This window comes from Camelus dromedarius, chromosome 13, assembly GCF_036321535.1.
Source record: "Camelus dromedarius isolate mCamDro1 chromosome 13, mCamDro1.pat, whole genome shotgun sequence".
Classification (NCBI taxonomy): domain Eukaryota; kingdom Metazoa; phylum Chordata; class Mammalia; order Artiodactyla; family Camelidae; genus Camelus; species Camelus dromedarius.
The window spans coordinates 25,236,373-25,257,165 of record NC_087448.1 but is presented as its reverse complement, the minus strand read 5'-3'; the positions used below and the strand labels follow the sequence as shown (position 1 = coordinate 25,257,165).

Sequence of the window (20,793 nt, the reverse complement as noted above, 5' to 3'; positions counted from 1 at the left end):
ATCCACTAACACATCTGGAAATTTAGTATAACAATTACGGAATTTCAGAAGTGATAGGGAAAATTGTTATTCCAAATGATGTTAAAATACTTGGTTACCTAGTTAGGGCTCTACACCACACTTTTCCCAAAAATACAATCCAGATAATTAAAGATCTAGACGTGAAGAAAAGCTACAAAAATGCTAGAAGAAAGGAAGGAAAAATAGGTTTATAATTGTGGGATGAGGAAGGACTTTCTCAGCATGGTATAAACCTACAAACCATAAAGAAAATCAACATATTAAAAAATTATTTGAAAAGACAAAAGTAAAGGTAAAAGATAAGTGAGAGAATCAGAGAAAAATATATGCCACATGTAAAGATGAAAGGTTACGATTCAGAATATTTTTCTAACATTCTACTAATAAATATGAAAAAGACAATCAGCCAAATGGAGAACTGATAAAGAACCCAGAGAGGAAATTAATGAAAGAGGGAATATAAATGCCCAATAACCTTATGAAAAAATGATCCATTTCAGTAATTATTAAGTAAATGAAAATTAAATGATAACAAGGTATCTTATTCACCCACTTGATTGGCAGCTTTTCAGTAGATTGATAACACATGCCTTTGGTGAGGGAAAATGGGCACTTTCATAATTGTATCGATGGGAGTGAATATGGATGGATATAGCTTTAAGTAAGGCAAATTGACATTTTCTATCAAACTTAAAATATGCGTAACCTTTGATCTGGAAATTTTTAGAGGTCTATCCTTTATAAACAGTAGCTTAATTACACACAAAATAAATGTCCAGGGATGCTCATTGTAGTGTTGTTTACTAGCCAAAAATTAGGGGAGAACTCTCAATTAAGAGGAAAATGGCTACATCAATTACAGAATATTTAGGAAAGAAAATTCATATTGCAATTAAAAAGGAAGTTATAGATTCATATGTACTGACTGGGAAAAATATTCATTGTAAGTAAAACAAAAAGCACATTGCAAAACCATATTCATAACCTGATTCTATTTTCATTTGAGAAAAAAACCAACAAAATATATATTCCTATAAGCATAGAATAAAATCTGGAAGAGTATAAAATGATCTCTTGATGGTGGCTACAGAGCTAGGTGCTAAAGATAAAGGAGAGAAGGAAAGAGGTTTCACTTATTTTATATCCATTAAAAGATAAAAGTGGGATTATGAGTGATTCTGGCTTTTTTAGTTTTTTTTCTATTGAATATCTTTTCTGTTATAGACATGTATTACTTTTGTATTCAAAAACCAAATGTAACCTTGAAAAAATAATTCTTGAAGGGTGGAATGAAAAGATGAGAGACTGGAGGCAGGAAGATAATTTAGAAGAACTTGAATGACCTTGGGAAGGACTCGAGGGACTGGCCGATTGCAGAGACAAGGGGTTGAGAAAGAAGGGCTGAGGTAAGACTCTGGAAGATGGAACTTATGTGGCAAGGTCAGGTCTGGCTCACAGGTGACCACTAACCTGAGGTACACTCCCAGCTCCCCGTCCAGAGCTATTTCCTGGAGTCTTCCCAAAGGCCCCATGAAAGGTCCCATAATCCACCACACTGGCCCCACACTGCGACCCTGAAGGACTGGGACTCGGGCATGGCCACACCCAGAGCACACTTACAGCAGATAACAAAACCCAGGTTGTCTGGAGGCCACCATTTCAGCTCTGGATTCCACATTTTTCCACATGAGACCAGACAAAAGCAACATCGTCTTTGCCAAGGGCCCCTTGGGCTGTTCTCTGCAGCTCAGTGACCTGAAGGTTATGTACCATTACATCAGCCTCCTCCTCAGGGACAGGCAAGCAGCTCTCAGGCTGTCTCCAGGGAAGCCAGCTTTCCTTCCTTCACTCTGCTTGCTCCTGATGTTGTATGTTGCCTGCTTAGCCTGTGCTAAAATCTTCTGGTTCTTGTTTACTAAGTCATACTCATAAACACAAGGCTTAATCCACCTGCAGTATGCTCTGAGTCCTGCGCGGTCAGTTGCCCTACACAGTCATCACGAACATTGTTGTTTGTGGCCAAGTCCTGTCTCACCTTTGAGTTATTTCAGGCCTCTGGGCACACCTTCCAACATGCATAACTGACTGCTCAACACAGAGTAAGCAATGTTGCAGGATGGAAATGAATTTCACTTGGGGCACCTCTCTGAAGGGCCTGCTTACTTTTTGTTTGTTTACTCAGAAACAGATGTTTAAACATCTGCTTAACTATTGTGAAATCTTTTTGCAGACTGGCCCTTTAGTTCTTGCAGCATAATAGGGAAAGCTCATGTTTACCAGGGTAGAGGCAAATTGTATGTTAAAAAGGGGAATTTGTTAGAATAGCTTTTATAGCATTTCTGTGAAAACAAGGACAATGTTAGCAAAAGCTTCTATGTGTTTGATAGGAAACTCCTTTGGTTGTTTGAAGCTTTAACTGGTCATTAGTATATGATTACCTTGAATCTTTTTTATTATTTTATGGATATATAGAGTGCTATTTATAAAAAATATTATGCAAAATAATTTTGAATAAAATTTAAAATATATCTGAGAGCTGAAGTGGTATGGTAGAGAAGATATGTGCAAAGTATTGTCCCTTTTTCTTTTCCAGTAAAAAAGACTGTTCAACCTTTGTGATTTTTAAATGATTACATTTCCACATCAACATCTCCAAGGAACTGCATCCTGACCTATGAACATGCAACAGCAACAGTCCTGCTGTTTTGCTTCTATAATGCAATAGACAAACATTTGGCTTATACAATTAGGATAATCTGGTTACTTCATAGAGCTGATGTCTTATTTTGAATTTCAGTGATCTCTGTCGGATGTCACGTGGAAGAAAATGTAATTTTTGTCTGTCTTTTAGCAGCAAGTAATTTGTAGATTTTGTTGCTCAATGGCTTATCTTTAGAAGGAATTTTGAAATTGCACCTTGAGACTTGTACCATTTTGCATATGAGATAATTGGTACTATTTACTGCTAGCTTTTTCAAGCAGAAGCATGTGACTAGATGGAAGTGGAAAATTCAATCAGTTGTTTGTTCCCTCTGATCTCAATCATTGGTTTTAACAGAAGCATCTAGTTGCTTAAAATCATGTAGAGCAGAATGAAGAAATTGTTTCTAATTCAATCTCTCTGTTACCTAGCTGGGCTCAGTTTCTTCAGTCACCACCACACACACATACACACACTAAAATAACACAACAGAGACATTTCAATCCATTTTAGAGAAAAATAAAAAGAAATCATAAAGTATTTATTAGAACTCTCTCTTTTTCTAAGAGAAAAAGTAATATGCTATGTCAAGAGTGATGCTTAACTGGTAGCATGAAGGGTGACCTCCACAATGACAATGCTTTATCAGTCCTCCATGCAGGTGTCCAGTGGCCATGAGTCCTCGGTCAGCTCTTCAGTGCTCGTAGAAGATAACCACTAGTTTCAGTTGATTTGAAAAACCTATTGATCTGCCCTTAATTAGAAATATAGCCTCACCATACTCAGGTTTCCTACTATAAAAATTTTAACCTTAAAGACCCTGCTTCTCAATCATTTTCAAAAGCGCCATTTAGAGGAACAAAATTAATACCTAATATTTAAAACTGTCTAAAGGGATAATATCCACAGATATATGAATATCTAATATTCATAGGTATGCAATTGCCTGAAAGATATGCCATTTCTCTCTCTTCTTGGATGCTGTGAGTCTCACCACTGGGGCAGGCCAGGCCATGAGAGAACCAGACCTTGTACATTTGCTTTGAGTGCTTCACACTTGGGTGTTAGGATATCATCTTACCCTTTGAGATCTAATATTCTATGATACTGCAAAACTGCGAAAGTGTTCGGGCTCCTTGGACTTCTTCCAGTACTTACCAGTTTACCTTAAGTAGATTCTGAGCAACTAGGTTGAGGATTTATTGCCTGTGTTCTTTTGGTTTTATATTCTCCAGCTTCCCTTGTAATTGGTGTGCCAGGTCTGAGGAAGAACACCTGTCCATTCGTAAATGTACCAAGCTTGTCTCTGAGGTCAGTGATGAGGTGATGTGTAACAAGTCAGAAAAATGAATGAATGAATCAGAAAGGACATTTTCTTATTTGGAGCTCACTAGAGAATGTGTTTTTTCTTGAAAAACTGTAGACTTCCTACTGTGCTGTAAAGGAAATTGCCTGGATTTTCCATAGTATGTACCTGATTTGGAGAGGAAAAAAAGCAAATGTTGGTGTTCTAAGCAGCTCAGGTGATGTCTTTGACAAAAATAATTAGGTAATTGCTTAAATTTTGTTTTTATTTTGTCTATAAACCATTGTCTTCATCATGGGTTAAATTTTGGTTAGTGCAGGGGATATTTTTTTGAAAGGCTTTTAGTAGCATTCATGGCCAAATTTGTCTTATTTTAGCTGTTCTATAGTGAAATAAAGATACCCCCCACTAATTCCCAGATACTTAGTTCATTAACCATGAAATCTAATGAAAGTCATTCTCAGTTGATTACAGAAAACTATAGATATGCTACTTGTTTACTGGCTTTTTGTAATTAAGAAGACTAAAGCATATAGCTTCCAGTTATGCATGTGATGGGGGAAATGGTGATGTTTTTACTTTGTCTTCCTTCAGCTCATTTTCTAAACCCTTCTGCCAGGACAAGTTGGTTCTTTTGGGGAGACAGAACTGCCTACGGGCAAATGCACCCATCTGTTCTTCTCTGCAGACATGTTCTAATCTTTCCTACACACAGCCAGTGGGTGCTAGGGGTAACCCCTACAGATGGCCAGGCCAGGCAGGTCTCAGCCAGGTAAGGGAGCATTTATAATTAAATGTGTAATTAGAAGAAAGCCATTGCAAGTAAGAGTTTGCCACAACAGAGTTATTTCTCCGCTTTTGCTAATGGCTCACAGTCTTCTGCGGGCTCTAGACTCTGAATGCTTCTTTATAAATGCTTTTCTTGGTCTCTTTCACACACTGTCAGAATAGCTTGTTTGTGTGCCGTGTGCATTGTAGAGCTAATATCACACCCAAATGTAGTTCTCAAATTCTTTTGTCAAGAACATCAACTAATGACCATCCTTCCATTTTTGCTTTCTTGCCTCATTTGTATTTCAACTCTTACTGGGAAAACACACCTGAATTCCCAGAGCACCCACTATACAGGGAGCATCTAGGAGCTTGTAAGAAGACAGACTGAGATAGAAGGAAATTGATGTTCCATCCTTTTATTAAAGGGTTCCAAGGCTTTCTTTGGCTTAATAATCTATCGCTTTTGGCTGTTTTGTCTCTAGGTTCTATGGGAACAATATGTGAATCCTACTATTGAATTTCCTTCTAACTTTTATTTTGACAAAAAATTGTAAAGCTTGTATGAAATTCACCATAAGGGGGTTTTACTATTTGAGTCACGAGGACATACAGACTTAACATCATAGAGTCTAGAGTCAGAGTGATTTATGCAATCCCTTCATTCAATCCCTTCATTTTTCAGAGGAGGAAACTAAGTCTTGGAGCAGTTGTGTGTGTTCCCTATGGCTATTCATCTATTAAAGACTTAAAACTGAGAAAAGAACTCCTGTTTGCTACTCTACCCAGTGATAGAAAATATTGAATTTGTCTATTTATTCATATAATTATATGTGTGTGTGTATATATATAAACTATAGTGACTATTTTAAAAAGTTCCAGTAATGTTTGATGTACATGTGTATTTTAAGAGTTTCAAAGTTATTCAGATGCCTTATATATTTTGAATGTTTTTATAACATGACAAAAGTGTGCATGCATGTGTGCATCAAACACTGACCAATTTTTGGTACGTTTAACATTCTGTAAGTCATAAATATATGATTTAGTTTTATATTTAATAAGAAACTTAAAACTCTATAGTCAGTAATTAGATACTGGTGAAAACACTAAAGAGATTCATAAAGTATGTTCACTTCATATGGCTATAGGGTTGGACTTAATTCAGTGGAAAATGGATCTGGGAAATTGTGGCAAAGCAAAACAAAAAGCAAATTCACCATTTATTTCCAAAACCAGTATTGCTTTGGTTTGTACTTATTTGTGTTTGTTCTGTATTTGCATAACATCCAACCTAGAGTGCCTAATTGATTCTAGTCTTTGAATTATTAAACTTTATGCTTCCTACAGAGATACAATTATTATATACAGATCCCTGAAATCTAATGGTGTCACTTTCTCAGCAGCCCTATTAAAACTGATTATATCACATAAAATAGTGTTTTAAAAATGGTATCTCTGCAAATGCTCTTTAGGACATGGACCTGAGCGATTGCCAGAATTTGTAATCTGAATGCAATTAAGTTTCAAATTTAGCAGATACATACTTTCCACATCTCCATCCCACTAATACATTAAAAGTTAATTTACTGTGTTAGAGAGCTTGATGGAAACGGGGAGTAACCTTTCCTTCCATGACCATGCCTGAGCTTGACGTCTTTTTGCATACTGGCCCTCAGCCTGCCCAGCTGCCTTTCCTAGTACTCACCTCGCAGCAAGTTCCTTTCCCCCCTTCCTTTTCTGTGTAGTCCCCGAGGCCATCTTGGCCTGTTCATTTGCCTCTGTTACAGCATTACTAGCCCCAGAGCCTGCCCAAGTTTGTGGCAGGCTGACCAACAATCCCCCAAAGATGTACACATTCTCACTCCTAGGACTTGCGACTATTTTACCTTACATGGTAAAAGTAGATGTTATTGAATTAAAGATTTTAAGATGGGGTGATTACCCTGGATTATCTGGGTGGGCTCAATGTAATCACAAGGATTTTTATGAGGGAGCCAGGAGGGTCAAAGTCAGAAAAAGGAGATGTGATGACAGAACCAGAGGTTGGAGTGATGCCCTTTGCAGATGGAGGAAGGGGCCAGAAAGCCAAGAAATGCAGGCACCCTCTAGAAGCTGGAAAATGGAAGGAAACAGACTGTCTCCTGAAGCCTCTGTAAGGAACTGGTCCTGCCAACACCCTGACTTTAGACTTCTGACTTTCTGAACTATAAGAAAATAAATTTGTGATGTGTTTTAAGCCACTAATTTCTTACAGCAGCAGTAGAAAACTAATACAATTATCACATCTCTTAAATCCCTCTCAAGATCATAACATAATAATAGATATTATTTACTGTAAAAGATAATACTACCTTTAAATCCTTTTCTGTAATACTGTATTTAAATGTCAATGTCTTTTCAAAAATGCATTTCTAAGCTTGTTTTAAAATATTTTGTAGATAAATCTTTTACCATTTCTGTATTTTATAATTAATTAAATTTATTCACTCGGTTTATATTTATTGAATAAGTACTGTCTGTAAAGGAATGCATTGTAGAGGACATGAATGTTTATGACATTGACTTTGATTTCAAAGAATTCATAAGGTTAACCCCTAGGAGCTAGTATATATGCATAAATGACTATTACCCAAGGTGGCATACTAGTCTTTTCCTAGGGCTGCCATAACAAAGTACCAGAAATTATTGGCAGCTTAACAGAAATTATTTTCTCACAGTTCTGGAGGCTAGAAGTCTGAAGTCAAGGTGTTGACAAATTTGGTTTCTTCTGAGGCCTCTCTCCTTGACTTGCAGCTGGCTGCCTTCTACCTGTGTCTTCACACAGCCCTCCTTCTCTGCGTGTCTGTGTCCTAATCTCCTCTTCTCAAAAGGACTCCAGTCATATTGAATTAAGACCCACCCTAATAACTTCATTTTACTTTAATTACCTCTTTAAAGACCTTATCTCCAAATACAGCCATATTTTCAGGTACTGGAGATTTGGACTTCAACATACTAAAGGTTGTAAAAGAGATGCAAATAAACTGCTTTGGGAAAACTCAGAGCAGAATGAGATACTCCAGGTACTGCAAATAACATTCACTGAAAAATCAAATGATTGACAAGGAACTCCCTGCAATGTCTGATTACTTTAAGACTGAGCCATCCCTCCCAGAGCACACAGAGACAAAATGGATCAATCCTGATGAGGTAATATAGAAATGGTAAATAAAATTATGGATCACATTCGTGTCCTTTCATGAAAAGCACTCAGAAGAGTCAAGAGGTCCTTTTGTGCAGTTCTTCAATTCCATTCCCAGGCAACACACAAAGCCAGCAGCTAACAGGTCTTCTGATGAATCTGCCCTTTGAAAGTAAACAAATTTGCTGCAGTGAACTCTGTTGTGCTGTTAGGAACTGTCACGGCCAGGCTTATGATATGAATGCACCTTCATCAAGACAAAAACTAGCAAACAGACAAACAAAAACAAAAAACCTCACAAGTCAACATTTTAAAAAGCTTATTGTTCTCATAAGAGAATCTGTTCCACTAGAAAGGGGATGACATATTAACATGTTAGGTAAACAAAAAATGCTGTGTTTCTTAGAGTCTTAATTGGTATGTTCCAGAGAAAAGGCCCACCCCAAAGTTAAGGTCTAGTCAGCTGGAGCTGCTTTTCCTGTTAGGAAAGCAGACAATGTTCACAGCCATCTTTTCACTGCCTTATTAACAAAGTGAAAATGCTCAAGTTGGTGGGAACTCACTGGAGCTGGTGATTCAAACAACCTAATTTGACCCCTCATTAGTCTAGTGCATCAGATGGAAAAATGTGGACATGGGGCAGGCAAAGTCCCTGGTAAGGGAGAGAAGATGTGCACATAAGATAACTCACTCATTAGAAGGCCATAAATACATGAAGAAGCACTATGTAGAGAGTCTGAAGGAAAAATAGATATGACCTCCTTTGAATTTCCAGTCATAGGGAAAAATGAAGAAATTCCACTTCTAGGTTAACCATTTGCATAACTATTTGCTAATTTAAAAATAGATTTGCTAATTTTGTACCTTATACATTTCTTACTGTCCTCTATCATTTCAGATAAATTATGCAACTAGAAAATTTCAAAAATAATTTTAATTAATCTGATTAAAATATGCTGAAAAATATATTAAAAAAGATAAAAATAATAATTTAATTCTCAAATCCCAAAAAGTAGTACTAGTGGGGCAAAATGAATGTTTTTGTGTAAAAAAGTAAAATGGGAGAATGGGAGTATGCTTAGTAATGGCAGTTAAAATGTTGGGTGTTTTTCTAATATAGTACTGTTTCAGTTGTAGAGTAATTGAATTCAACTGTCTGAAGAGTGTTTGCTAGCAACACATGAATTGATTTAATGATAGTGTACAATTTTTAGTAGGAGTTACTGGAAGTTTCTAGGAATGTTGATTCATCTCAGATCACATTGTTTTCCAGATAGAGTCTGTTGGGTTTTAACAAAAAAACCATAGCTAATTACCGGTAGGAAATAACCATATGACATAAGTATTTTCATTGATGGTGTTGGTTTTTGTCTTAGATCCAGTACAACAATGTGCTTCTTAGCAACACACTTCCTGTAGTCAAGGAGACGTCACACACTGAGAGGAAAGTATGAAAGTGGATCTCTAGGGCTATCTTTAAGGTATGGAGAGAATATTCGCAGATAACTATCCTCTATTTTTATTAAATTCAAAGCAGTTTTAATTACAACCTAAATAAAGTTGAAAAAAATTTTTTACAGTAAAGATGACTAGAGTTGGTTAGAGAGAGATTTTATCAATAGAGAATGAGTCAGCTGAGTCTTAAGATGCACATTATTTTTTAAAGGCAGTAAAGCCCTTCTAAGATTCTACGCCAGAGAGATGGGGAGGCTTTTGAAACGGGGTCTTAAGGAAAGTCAAGAGATGTAGAGAAAAGTAATGAAAAGCCTGAAGGACAAAGTCTTGTTCCTTTACCCATATATCTCAGTAATCACATAAAGGTACCAAGCCAGCATTTGTGGATCTGCCTTGCCCTGCCCCAAGCCAGTAGAAGAGCATATAAAACAACAACAAACTGACCTGTGCTTTCACCTACTTGCAGATGAGCTTTAAGGAAAGTACCCAATTTTTTAATATTGCATTGCAGACGTTGGCAAACTACAGCCTGTGAGCCAGATCTGGCCTGCCGCCTGTTTTTGTATGGCCCATGAGCTAAGAATGGTTTTTATAGACAAGCATTTGCAATGTATTTGATAAGAGGACACACTAATTTTGAACCCCAATTCAGCAATCACTACCAAAAGAATTTTATTCTTCTTGTTAGCAGACTTGTACTACAAAAAAGTATACTCAATTGTTATTATTGTATTTGAATTTGGAATAAAAATTGTTTATAAGTTTCTTTTCTCGCTTGTTATAGTATGACACATATAATATCCTTTTTGACCACTTGACCCACAAAGCCTGAAATAGTTACTATCTGAGACTTTGCACAAAATGTCGACTCCTGTTTTAGTGAAGGAAAATAGATGATCCCTGTAATTGTAGCAGTTTCTGACATCTCGGATCTTCTACAACTAATAAGAAAATGAGTAGTAACATTTGTTACCCCATCCCATTTAAATACAAGATGTACTTGACTTTTCATCAATTGCTATATTTTTAGTGAACATAACCCTGAAAATTCTTTTATTTCATATGACATTGATGGAGATCACTTTGAGGTATACAGCTGATGGATGGCTTCTCTCACATGTTATCTTCTTTATGGGGGTGGCCAGAAGGCTGGGCTCAGTTGGGACTATTTACCACAGTGCCCACATATGGCCTCTCCAAGATGATAATCTCAGGACAGTTGACTTTTTAGATGGCAGTGTTCAGAAAAGCTTGGGTAGAAATTTCAGGGCTTCTAATGATCAAGCCTAGTAGTCCCAGAATGTCACCATCTTCTACTGGTCAAGAAAGTCACAAAGACCAGCCCAGATTCAAGCCTTCTATTTTTGGCTTATTTAGTTTTTCTAAAATTACTATTTATTTAAACCATAAATGGATATTGTAAATCATTAAATATTTTTCCTGAAACTACTATAATATTTTTTCTCATCTTTGTTCTGTAATATAGTAAATTGCATTTATTAGTTTTCAAATGTGAAACCACCTTTGAATAACTAGGAAAAAACTCTGACTTGATCATGATGTATAATACTTTTTATATATTGGTTAATACTTTAAGACTATTACATCTCGGTTTTTGAGAAAGATTCACCTGTAGTTTTTTCTTACAATATTTTTGTTAGGTTTTGGTATGAAAGTTACAGTGCCTTCATAAGTAAGTTGCTACTTGCTCCCTCTTTTTTTGATTCTCTGGAAGAGTCTGTATAAGCTTGGTGCTATTTCTTTTTAAACTTTACTTGTTAGGCTGTTTGAATCTGGATGTGTTTTTGTTTTTGTTTCTTCCTTGGTAAGGTTCTTAATTTTGGATTCAATGTCTTTAATAACTATAGAACTATTTTTTTATTCTATTTCTTCTTGAATCAGTTTTGGTATATTGTGTTTCTCTAGGATTTGGTCACTTCATCTAAATTTTCAAATTCATTGGCAAAAGGTTGTTAATAGTATCTTCTCATTATCTTATTAATGACTCTACCATTTGTATTGATGTCCCCATTTTCATTCCTGTAGTGATTGTTACTTTTTTTTTTTATCATTTTCTTAATTAGTTGTGCTAGAGGTTCACAAATATAATTTTTACAAACAATAGTTGACTTTTTAAAACATTTTATTAATTTGTCTTTATTTAAATATTTTCTTTTTTTCCTTATTTTTGCTACTTTTCTGAATTCTTGGTATTGATATGTAGATCACTGATTTGAGTCTTTTTAATCTAAATATATATTTAAGGCTATAAAAATTCCTCTAAGAATTGCCTTAATGCATTTCACATACACCATTGGCTTTTCTGATTCTCCAGCTTGCAACTGTAGACTGTGAGACCTCTCAGCCTTTCTAAGTTCATGGACCAACTCTTAATAATATGTGTGTGAGTGTATCTTAATGGCTCTGTTTTTCTGAGAATCCTGACAAATAGATCATTCCATGTCACCTGATTTCCATCAACTCTGTTGTAAAGTCAGTCTATCTTGTTGTTTCTTTGAGGGAGCTGATTATTTTGCTGTGTCCTTCAAAGGTTTTTCTTTTGTCCTTGGTTTTAAGTAGAATGTACTTAGGTACTTTCTTGTTCTGCTTGAGATTCATGGAGTTTGTTAAATGTCTGACTTTTGTCTTTTATCAATTTTGAACATTTCTCAGCCAGTTTCTCTTCATATATTACTTCTACATCACTCCCTCTCACCATTCCCCCTTCTTCTCTCTCTCTCTTTCTCTCTCATCACTTTTTTCTGGGGTACTTATGATTATGTTAGGTTGTTTCATTATGTCCTATATACTTGTGCCCATTACTGCGTGTGTAAATATTTTTTTCTTTCCATGCTTCAGTAGATATATTCTATAGACCTTTCCTCCAGTTTCTAGTTCTTTCTTCTGATATGTCTAATTGGTGTTATTTTATTATTGTAGTATACACTTACAGAATTTCTATTTAAATTTAATTATTTCTTACAATTTTCAGTTCTCTAGTGAAATTATCCATCTTGTTATGTATTGTCTTGGATGTATTTATAACAATTTAAAATACTGTATATAATAACTATAATATCTGGATCACCTGTAGGTCTGATTCCATTGTCTGTGTATTCTTTTATTTATTTTTCTATTGTCTGTATTTCCTTTTATTCAGTGTAGATATTTGGTCCTTTATAGGCATGTCTAGTAGTTTTTTAAATTGAGTATCAGACATTGTTTTTTTAAAAATTATAGAGATAATTTGAAGCTTTTATGGATGTTATCTTCTTCCAAAAAGGATTTTCCCCCTTTTGATTGGCAGTTAAATTAAGGAAAAATCTCAGTCCTCCCGGGTGCTGAGCTGAATCAAAGATAGGTTTCAGTCCTTGGTAAGGTTTTTGTCTGTTTTGGTTTTACATTTATTCTTAGAATATGATCCTTCTGGATTTGTAACTGGAAGTGTGAGAAGTTTACTAGTGATCTTATTTCTTGGAGGACACCAGACTAATTTCTCAGCAGTAAGATTATTTAAAGCTTGGTTTAGGATTCTAGCCTTCTGCTTGATTTCTTACTCTCTCTGTCTTAAATAGCTTAGGAGTTACCAAATTCCTCCAAGGGGGACAGTCCTGCAGAATGTTGGGTTCAATCAATGAACTTCTCTTCTCTCTGGTATTTTGGCTTTTTAAGTATTTTTTGTTGCCTTTTCTTTGTTTTAAATGACCTTAGATGTTAAATCACCAGGTCTGCCAGACTCATTCCTTGTTTTTCTTTGCTGTTTTCTATTACCATTCTTTTCCTGTCTATCCTAGCATTTATTACTTCTTATTGCTTTTTTTAAAAGTTCATTTTAAATTCACTTACTACTCTCTAGACATTCATTATTTTTCCTTTTACTTTGTAGTGGATTTTAGTTGTCTATTGCTGTATAACTAACCATCGTAAAAGTTAGTGGCTTAAAACAATAATTTGTTATTTTGCTTATGGATTGGCTGGCAACTCTTCTGGTCCATGTAGTGTCAGGTGAGGTCACATGGCTGTAGTTACATGGTGGCTGAGCTGGGTCTGGAGCATGGAAAAGTCCTCACTCACATGTCTGGTGCCTCAGCTGGGTGGGCTGAGTGTCTGAAGCACCTTGCTTCTCCTCCTTGTGCATCTCTTCCTCCAGCAGTAGGGACTGTCTTCCTTAAAGCATGACAGCTGGTTTTCAAGAGAGCAAAAGTGGATGCTACCACAATTCTTAAAGACTCAGCTCAGAACTCTCACAGTGTCTGTCTCTTCTGCTACATCCTATAGGTTAAAAATTAATCACAAGTCCAGGCCAGAGCCCAGAAGAAGGGAAACAGCTTCCCCTTCTTGAAGGGAAGAGACACATGCACATATAGTTATAAGAGGAATTGCTGGTGGCCATCTTTCAAAACAATCTACCACAGTGTGGCTACATGTGTAGAAACACTTTCCCTTTTCAGTGCAATTTAGTGGTACTGTACTGCTTGTTTGATTTCTGCCCTGGAATTTTTTTCTCTACCAACAGCTAAGTTCAATTACTTTCCACCTGTAGGCTTGGGCAAAGTATAAGCACTAGGTTCAATATCAGTCTAAAACAGAACGTTTTACTTGGATTATTTCTAATGAAAGTTGAGGAATGTAGAATGTAAAATGAAATTGGGTTGTGTATTTTAAAAACTTACAGTATAATTATTTGTAATCATTTCACAAATGAAGAGAATAACGTGGTAAGACATGTAAAATCACTACATTTGTGAAATTAATTTGACTTTTATTTCAGAGTAAAATTACACACAGATATTTTTAAACTTCAGAAATGCATTCCTTTCTGCACAACAAAGGAAACCAGAAGTAAAACAAGAAGACAACCTACAGAATGGGAGAAAATTTTTGCAAATGAAACCGACAAAGGCTTGATCTCCAGAATATATAAGCAGCTCATATGACTCAATAAGAAAAAAATAAACAACCCAATCCAAAAATGGGCAGAAGACCTAAACAAGCAATTCTCCAAGGAAGACATACAAATGATCAAAAGGCACGTGAAAAAATGCTCAATATCACAATTATCAGAGAAATGCAAATCAAAACTACAATGAGGTATCACCTTACACCAGTCAGAATGGCCGTCATTCAAAAATCCACAAATGACAAATGCTGGAGAGAGTGTGGAGAAAGGGGAACCCTCCAACATTGCTGGTGGGAATGCAGTTTGGTGCAGCCACTATGGAAAACAGTGTGGAGATTCCTCAAAAGACTAGGAATAGACTTACCATATGACCCAGGAATCCCACTCCTGGGCTTGTATCCAGAAGGAACCCTACTTCAGGATGACACCTGCACCCCAATGTTCATAGCAGCACTATTTACAATAGCCAAAACATGGAAACAGCCTAAATGTCCATCAACAGGTGACTGGATAAAGAAGAAGTGGTATATTTATACAATGGAATACTACTCAGCCATAAAAACCGACAACATAATGCTATTTGCAGCAACATGGATGATCCTGGAGAATGTCATTCTAAGTGAAGTAAGCCAGAAAGAAAAATATCATATGAGATCGCTCATATGTGGAATCTAAAAAACAAAAACAAAAACAAACAAACAAAAAACAAAGCATAAATACAGGACAGAAATAGACTCATAGACAGAGAATACAGACTTGTGGTTGCCAGAGGGGTGGAGGGTGGGAAGGGATAGACTGGGATTTCAAAATTGTAGAATAGATAAACAAGATTACACTGTATAGCACTGGGAAATATACACAAAATGTTATGATAACTCACAGAGAAAAAAATGTGACAATGAGTGTGTATATGTCCATGAATAACTGAAAAATTGTGCTGAACACTGGAATTTGACACAACATTGTAAAATGATTATAAATCAATAAAAATTGTTAAAAAAAAAAAAAAAGAAATGCATTCCTGAATAATCTTGTAACTATTTCCCGACCTTTCTTCTGTGGGTAATCAAAATGACATGTTCACATTCAATCAATCAGTTATTCACTTCCTGACCTTGCAAACCTGGCTTAATATAATTTCTTTTCAGTCAGACTAGTTCCTAGAACTGTGAAGCTACTACTGAATTTAAGCTTGAAGAGTCAATTTGTGTATTGTATGGCATTGGGTCAGCACGTCCTTCTGAAGTCTCTAAAATCTCATTCTTTGTTTTGCTCAGTTTTCTTGTGAAGAATGAATTTCCGTGCTGACTAATTCTGATAGCCTTAATTTTTTTTCTAGATAATGTGTGAGTTAGCCTTCATGCATTACAGAATTTTGCCTTTTTTCAATATCAGACTTGCTCAATGCCATTTCCTTCCTTCCGTTTGTTTCCTTTGTGAGGAAATTATCCCTTTCAGGAGCAAAGGAGTTTATAAAAGAAAACTCTCACAGTTAAGTCTGTTTTAGATTGTTTACCAAAAGAAAGTTTGAAGGAAGTCTACCTCCAAGGTGAGGCTTAAGTGACTGAGAAGAGAAAGGAAGAAAATCTAACAACCCAAAGAGAAAAGACTTGGAATTTGAAATTTAAAATATATGCTTATCTATATATTCCTGACATATTTAATTATAATTTTGACTAAAGTTTGTTGTCCATAGATTTTATGTAAGTTCAAAGTATTGTCCAGCTAATTTTGACTTCCATTGAAAATAAACTTTGTCAATCATCTTCTTGTTAAAATGTTTTAGAACTGAACCCACGACATAATTACATCTCCAGAAATTCCATTAGGTTTTCTAAAAGAGCAATAATCTACTTAGAAATATGAGCTCAATATTTTAAATCAAGTGTTCATATAGATCCTTTTTTTCTATAGGCAGCATGATGTAGTGGAAAGAATACGAGATTCTGGAATTAGAAAAACTAGGCATGAGTCCCAGACTGCACTACCAGCTGTGTGACCCTGGGTAAGTCACTTAACCTGTTTGAGGCTTCTTTTTTCTTGCCTATCAAAGGAGAAATAAAGGATAGCAATCTTTCAGGTTGGGTGTGCAGATTAAATGAGTAATATGTGTGAAAGTACTTTATAAGTTGTGAAGTTTAATACAAAGGATAGTTATTTTATTTCAAGTTAAGTCAAATATTGCTCTAAATTGATATGTCCCCAAACAAAACAAATGACTGCAAATGCCTGTAGTAGCTCTAGTTCTGTTACCGCAAAAGGTAAAGACCCGGTTCTTGTCATACCCAAAAGACAAGTTTATATTCGAGAGATGGTGTGTTGTGTAGCAAAATATTTTAGAAGATTTATTTAAACAGAAAGGAAAAGTACATCCCCAAGAACAAAAGGTGGGATGATCCAAGAGAGGAAGAGCAGCGGTTTTTGTCTCCCCTTTCTCTTATACCCTTGCTTAGAGGTGGTCTCTTGATTGATTGACAGCCCTTGCCCCTGGAATGCTTAGTCATGTTTGGCCCCTTTGCGCATGTCTTTACCCATGGTGTACACAGAAAAAAACCATAGTGGGTGCCTAAACTGCACTGTTAATTATAATGCAGTGAACATTGGTCATGTCCAGTTAGGTCCTTTCTGCTACCTTGCAGTCGTGGCTGTCATGTTCTAACGAGTATTTTTCCTGGCACTCATTTAGAAGTAAAGCCCCTTTATGCTGGAGGCTGGCATAATGCCATCTTCTGGACCATCCTCCCTCTCCTCCATGTAATTGCCCGGTGCCCCTACTTATCTAACTACCTAACAGTTCTATCTTAAAAAAATTTCTTTGGAGAAATTTTTAATTAGCAAACTGTCAATAAGTTTAAAATCTTCTTAAAAAGAATCATTATATATTTGAATCATTCAATTAAGCCTCCTTTAAGAGAACCCGCTTGAAGCATTCTTCAATCATTTTACCTCTACCTAAGTTTGGTTTGCCAAATGAAAAAAAAAAAAAAAAACGCTTAACCTAAAAGTTGAGAATTACTTTTTATTCAACTGACTTTCTGGGACTAAAGATGGGAAGACAGCCTCTCAGACAGCTCTGAGGAACTGCTCCAAAGAGGTAAGGGAGGAATCAGGTTATAAAGGAGTTTTTGCAACAAAAACCAGGTAGTCAGAACATCAAAAGATTACTGTAAAGATTAAGATTAAGTAAAGAAAACCAGATATCTTATGTTAATGAATTTAGCACTTTTTTTTTTATGTTTGAGGAGCTATAAGAGTTTGAGTTCATTGAAACCATTCCTTTGATGTGCATCTTAACTATCCAGGGCCAGTATCCTGCTCTTCTCCGTGCTGAATCCCCTCTGGGTGCACAGCCCTGATGGCTGCAGTGGCTGATGGAGCATCCTTTGTTTACTGATATGGCAGGTGACTTTCTTCATCCACAGGTTCTATCCCACATTCTGAAACTAACCTGTCCTTCGAAGAAGTCCTTTAGGCTATGGATTGTGTAAGTGAGAAAAATGCTTAAATGAGAGCATAGGCGCACAAGGACAACTTACTCATTGGACAAAGTGTGTGCAGTGCCAAGGGTCCACTCTGCTTTTAAAGGTCCATGAAAATCTTTTACTTTCTTTTGAAATTGGAAGAAAGAAATGAATTTTTGGGGTCAAAGAAACTTTTACTGTATAATAATATTAACTTACTCATTTTTATACCAATGAGTCATAAATATAACTTTAACATTTGTTGTAGCCCTGTAACCTAAGATGAATTCTTTGAGGAATCCAATTATCTGCAGTTCAAGGCACATCAGGGCACTGCTCCAACAGAGGTGACATTGCCAGGAATCACAGATGTGGAGCGATTAGTTCTATCTTGGGAAATAGGGAAGGCTTTGCAGAGCTGATGTTTAAATCAGTCTTTTGGGGATAAATATATTTTCTACAGGTGAAGATGGTAGGAAGGGCATTTCTGGGAGAAAAGCAGCTTGAACCAAAGGATAGGACTGTGGAGTGTTAGAACTTGGCAGTGGTCAGTAACAGACGATGGTCTCTTCAATGTAAAGCCATGGGGAAAAAAGTCTGTTACTTATGTTGCTAAATCCCGCTCAGGTAATTCTTGTCCAGTATCTTGCATTGAAATATTTTAGAGCTAAATCCACAATCACATGAACACCTGAGGAAATACCTAATGAGTAAGCACTTGGTTCTTCAAAGAGCTAATGAACTTAGATAGAATTAATAAGGATTGTGCCAGGAATAAGGCACAACATCTTATGTAACAATTATTCTTTGATTGCAAGGAACAGAAACTGATTCTAGCTAATTCAGACAGAAACAAAACAAAAGGAGGAAAGAAAGGACGCTGTCCCTGCAAACACATGACATTGTTTTCAGAGTCCGAGTGGTTTTCTCCTTTCCCCACTGCTAAGCCAAGAAATCTCATCCTACAAGTTTGATTTAACCCTGGAGACCATTGGACCACTCCCATCCTTTGTCAGCACCTCTGAGGTCAACGTGTAGGTTATCCAGCACAAAATATGCAAGCATCTGATCTTTGCTCGGCCTTTTTAGTAACCCTTGTGCCTTGCTACAAGACATATGGATTATGTGCTTAAATGCTAGAAACTGTGCCGTATCCTGTTCCTCAAAACAAGCCCTCACATTGTAGTCTAGATCTGTGGCCCTTTTCCCTCTTATCTATCTCTCTCTGTTCCTCATTAACCATATCTCTGCTCCTCATCTCCAAGGACTTACGAGCAGGGCTGTTGTTCATGTCCTACACTATGCATTTGACTGGTTATTTACACTGGTATCTGTCCTTACCTACTGAGGCATTCTTCTGCTGGGTCATGGTGTCCGTTCTGACTAGTTGGTGCCCTGTATGTACCAGGGGTTAGACATATTCATGTCATTTCTGCCCATAAACAGCATTTAATTTGACATCCGATAGCATCATTGGAATCTCACTATGAAGGTAGTAATTGTGGGTCTTTTGTATGGTAAAACAGTAGCCCTCCTCTTCCTTTAAGGATCAGTTTAGAATTATTTGTCCACCAGAAAATGTTATTTTCAGAATTGGACTGTTTCTATTATTTAAAGAGCCAATCATGCATGATTCTAATCAGAACTGTTGACTGATTAGACTTTCAGTACATGCTTGCCAAATATGCTCAGAGGCTAGATATTAGGGGCAAAAGGATGAATTGGCCATGGGCTGTGTCTGCAAGGAACTTACTATGTAGGGCTTCTATTAACAAATCTGCCACTTATTACTTTATTCAGAACCATGCAGTTTATTATTTGTTAAATTTTAAATTATGGTACATTTCTTAGAGACTTTTTAAAATGTATGTGACTAATTAGACTTAGAAATATGCTTAAGAATATCAAAATATGCTTGAAAGATAATTGGAGAGGCCCTTGGACAAATCCATCCAAGAAATCTCTCAAATTCCTTCCATCCATCCATCCATCCATCCATCCATCCATCCATCCATCCATACATACATACATCATCTGATAGCTTATTGGACTCATCTATCTTCCAGGAAATGTGGTTACAAATAGAAAAGGATTCCCAAGAAGTTTACAGACTAGTTTAGAAATAAATGCACAAGTGAACTATTACAATGTTTTTGTGAAGATAAATTCACATGTGAATAAATTCATGCAAGTTCCAGAGGGTATAGTGAAAATGATCCTAGAACCTGGAGGACTGTAGATCTGGATTTGAATTCTGGCTCTACTCTTGTTTCAGCTGTGGCTTTGAGTGAGTTATTTAAATCTTTATGTCTCAGCCTCCTTATATATTATATGTGCATAATGTCACTGGTCTGACACATGATAGATGCCCTTCATGTTAGCTCTCTTCTCTCTTCCCTTTCATTCATCTCCAAACTTTGGTTTCTTTATCTCAAAAGAAAAGGCTTTAATTTGATCTCTAGGTTCTTCCAAAATCTAAAGTTTTATGATTTAAGAATGATCCCCTGACTTTGAAACAATTGCATTCATCACTTACAGCCAATTATGGAATGTGTTTTGTAAATACAGTAAAGCTTTACGAACAGCATTGATTAGTCTCTAACACATCTGCTCTTTCTCACCTTCAGGACTTGGCACGTCCTTGCAGACCTCTTTCCCCTGTGCTTGCCACACTAACTCCTGCTCGTCCCTCAGGTCTCAGTAACAGAAGTCACTTCCCTCAAAATGATTTCCACAGATGATTTCCAAGGGGCTGATCTGCAAATTTCTTTGAACTCTACTCATCCTATCAAAATAGCCACCACAGTAAAGCAATCCTCTACTTAACATATAAGTGCGAAAACTGGAGATCTCTGATCTTCTAATGTGTTTCCCTTTAAAAAGACACTGATAATGACTCCCCCAATAGACCCTTCTGGGAGCTACTTTATGGTTTACTGAAGAGAAAGGGAATCTATTTATATTTCATCCTCTCAGTGCAAAATGGGGATACAA

General features: G+C 36.4%; 1 protein-coding gene across 7 annotated transcripts in view; it reads left to right on the top strand.

The window, feature by feature from the left end:
- The window catches only part of SCEL (sciellin), a 266,901-nt gene that overhangs the window by 75,031 nt on the left and 171,077 nt on the right, over positions 1 to 20,793 (top strand). For all 7 annotated transcript variants that reach the window (XM_064493053.1, XM_064493052.1, XM_064493054.1 and 4 more), the window contains one exon: positions 16,253 to 16,343. In XM_064493053.1, the coding sequence (XP_064349123.1) occupies positions 16,306 to 16,343 (38 nt within the window). In that variant the 5' untranslated portion in view covers positions 16,253 to 16,305. Of the gene's footprint in view, positions 1 to 16,252; positions 16,344 to 20,793 lie in introns of those variants that run through there.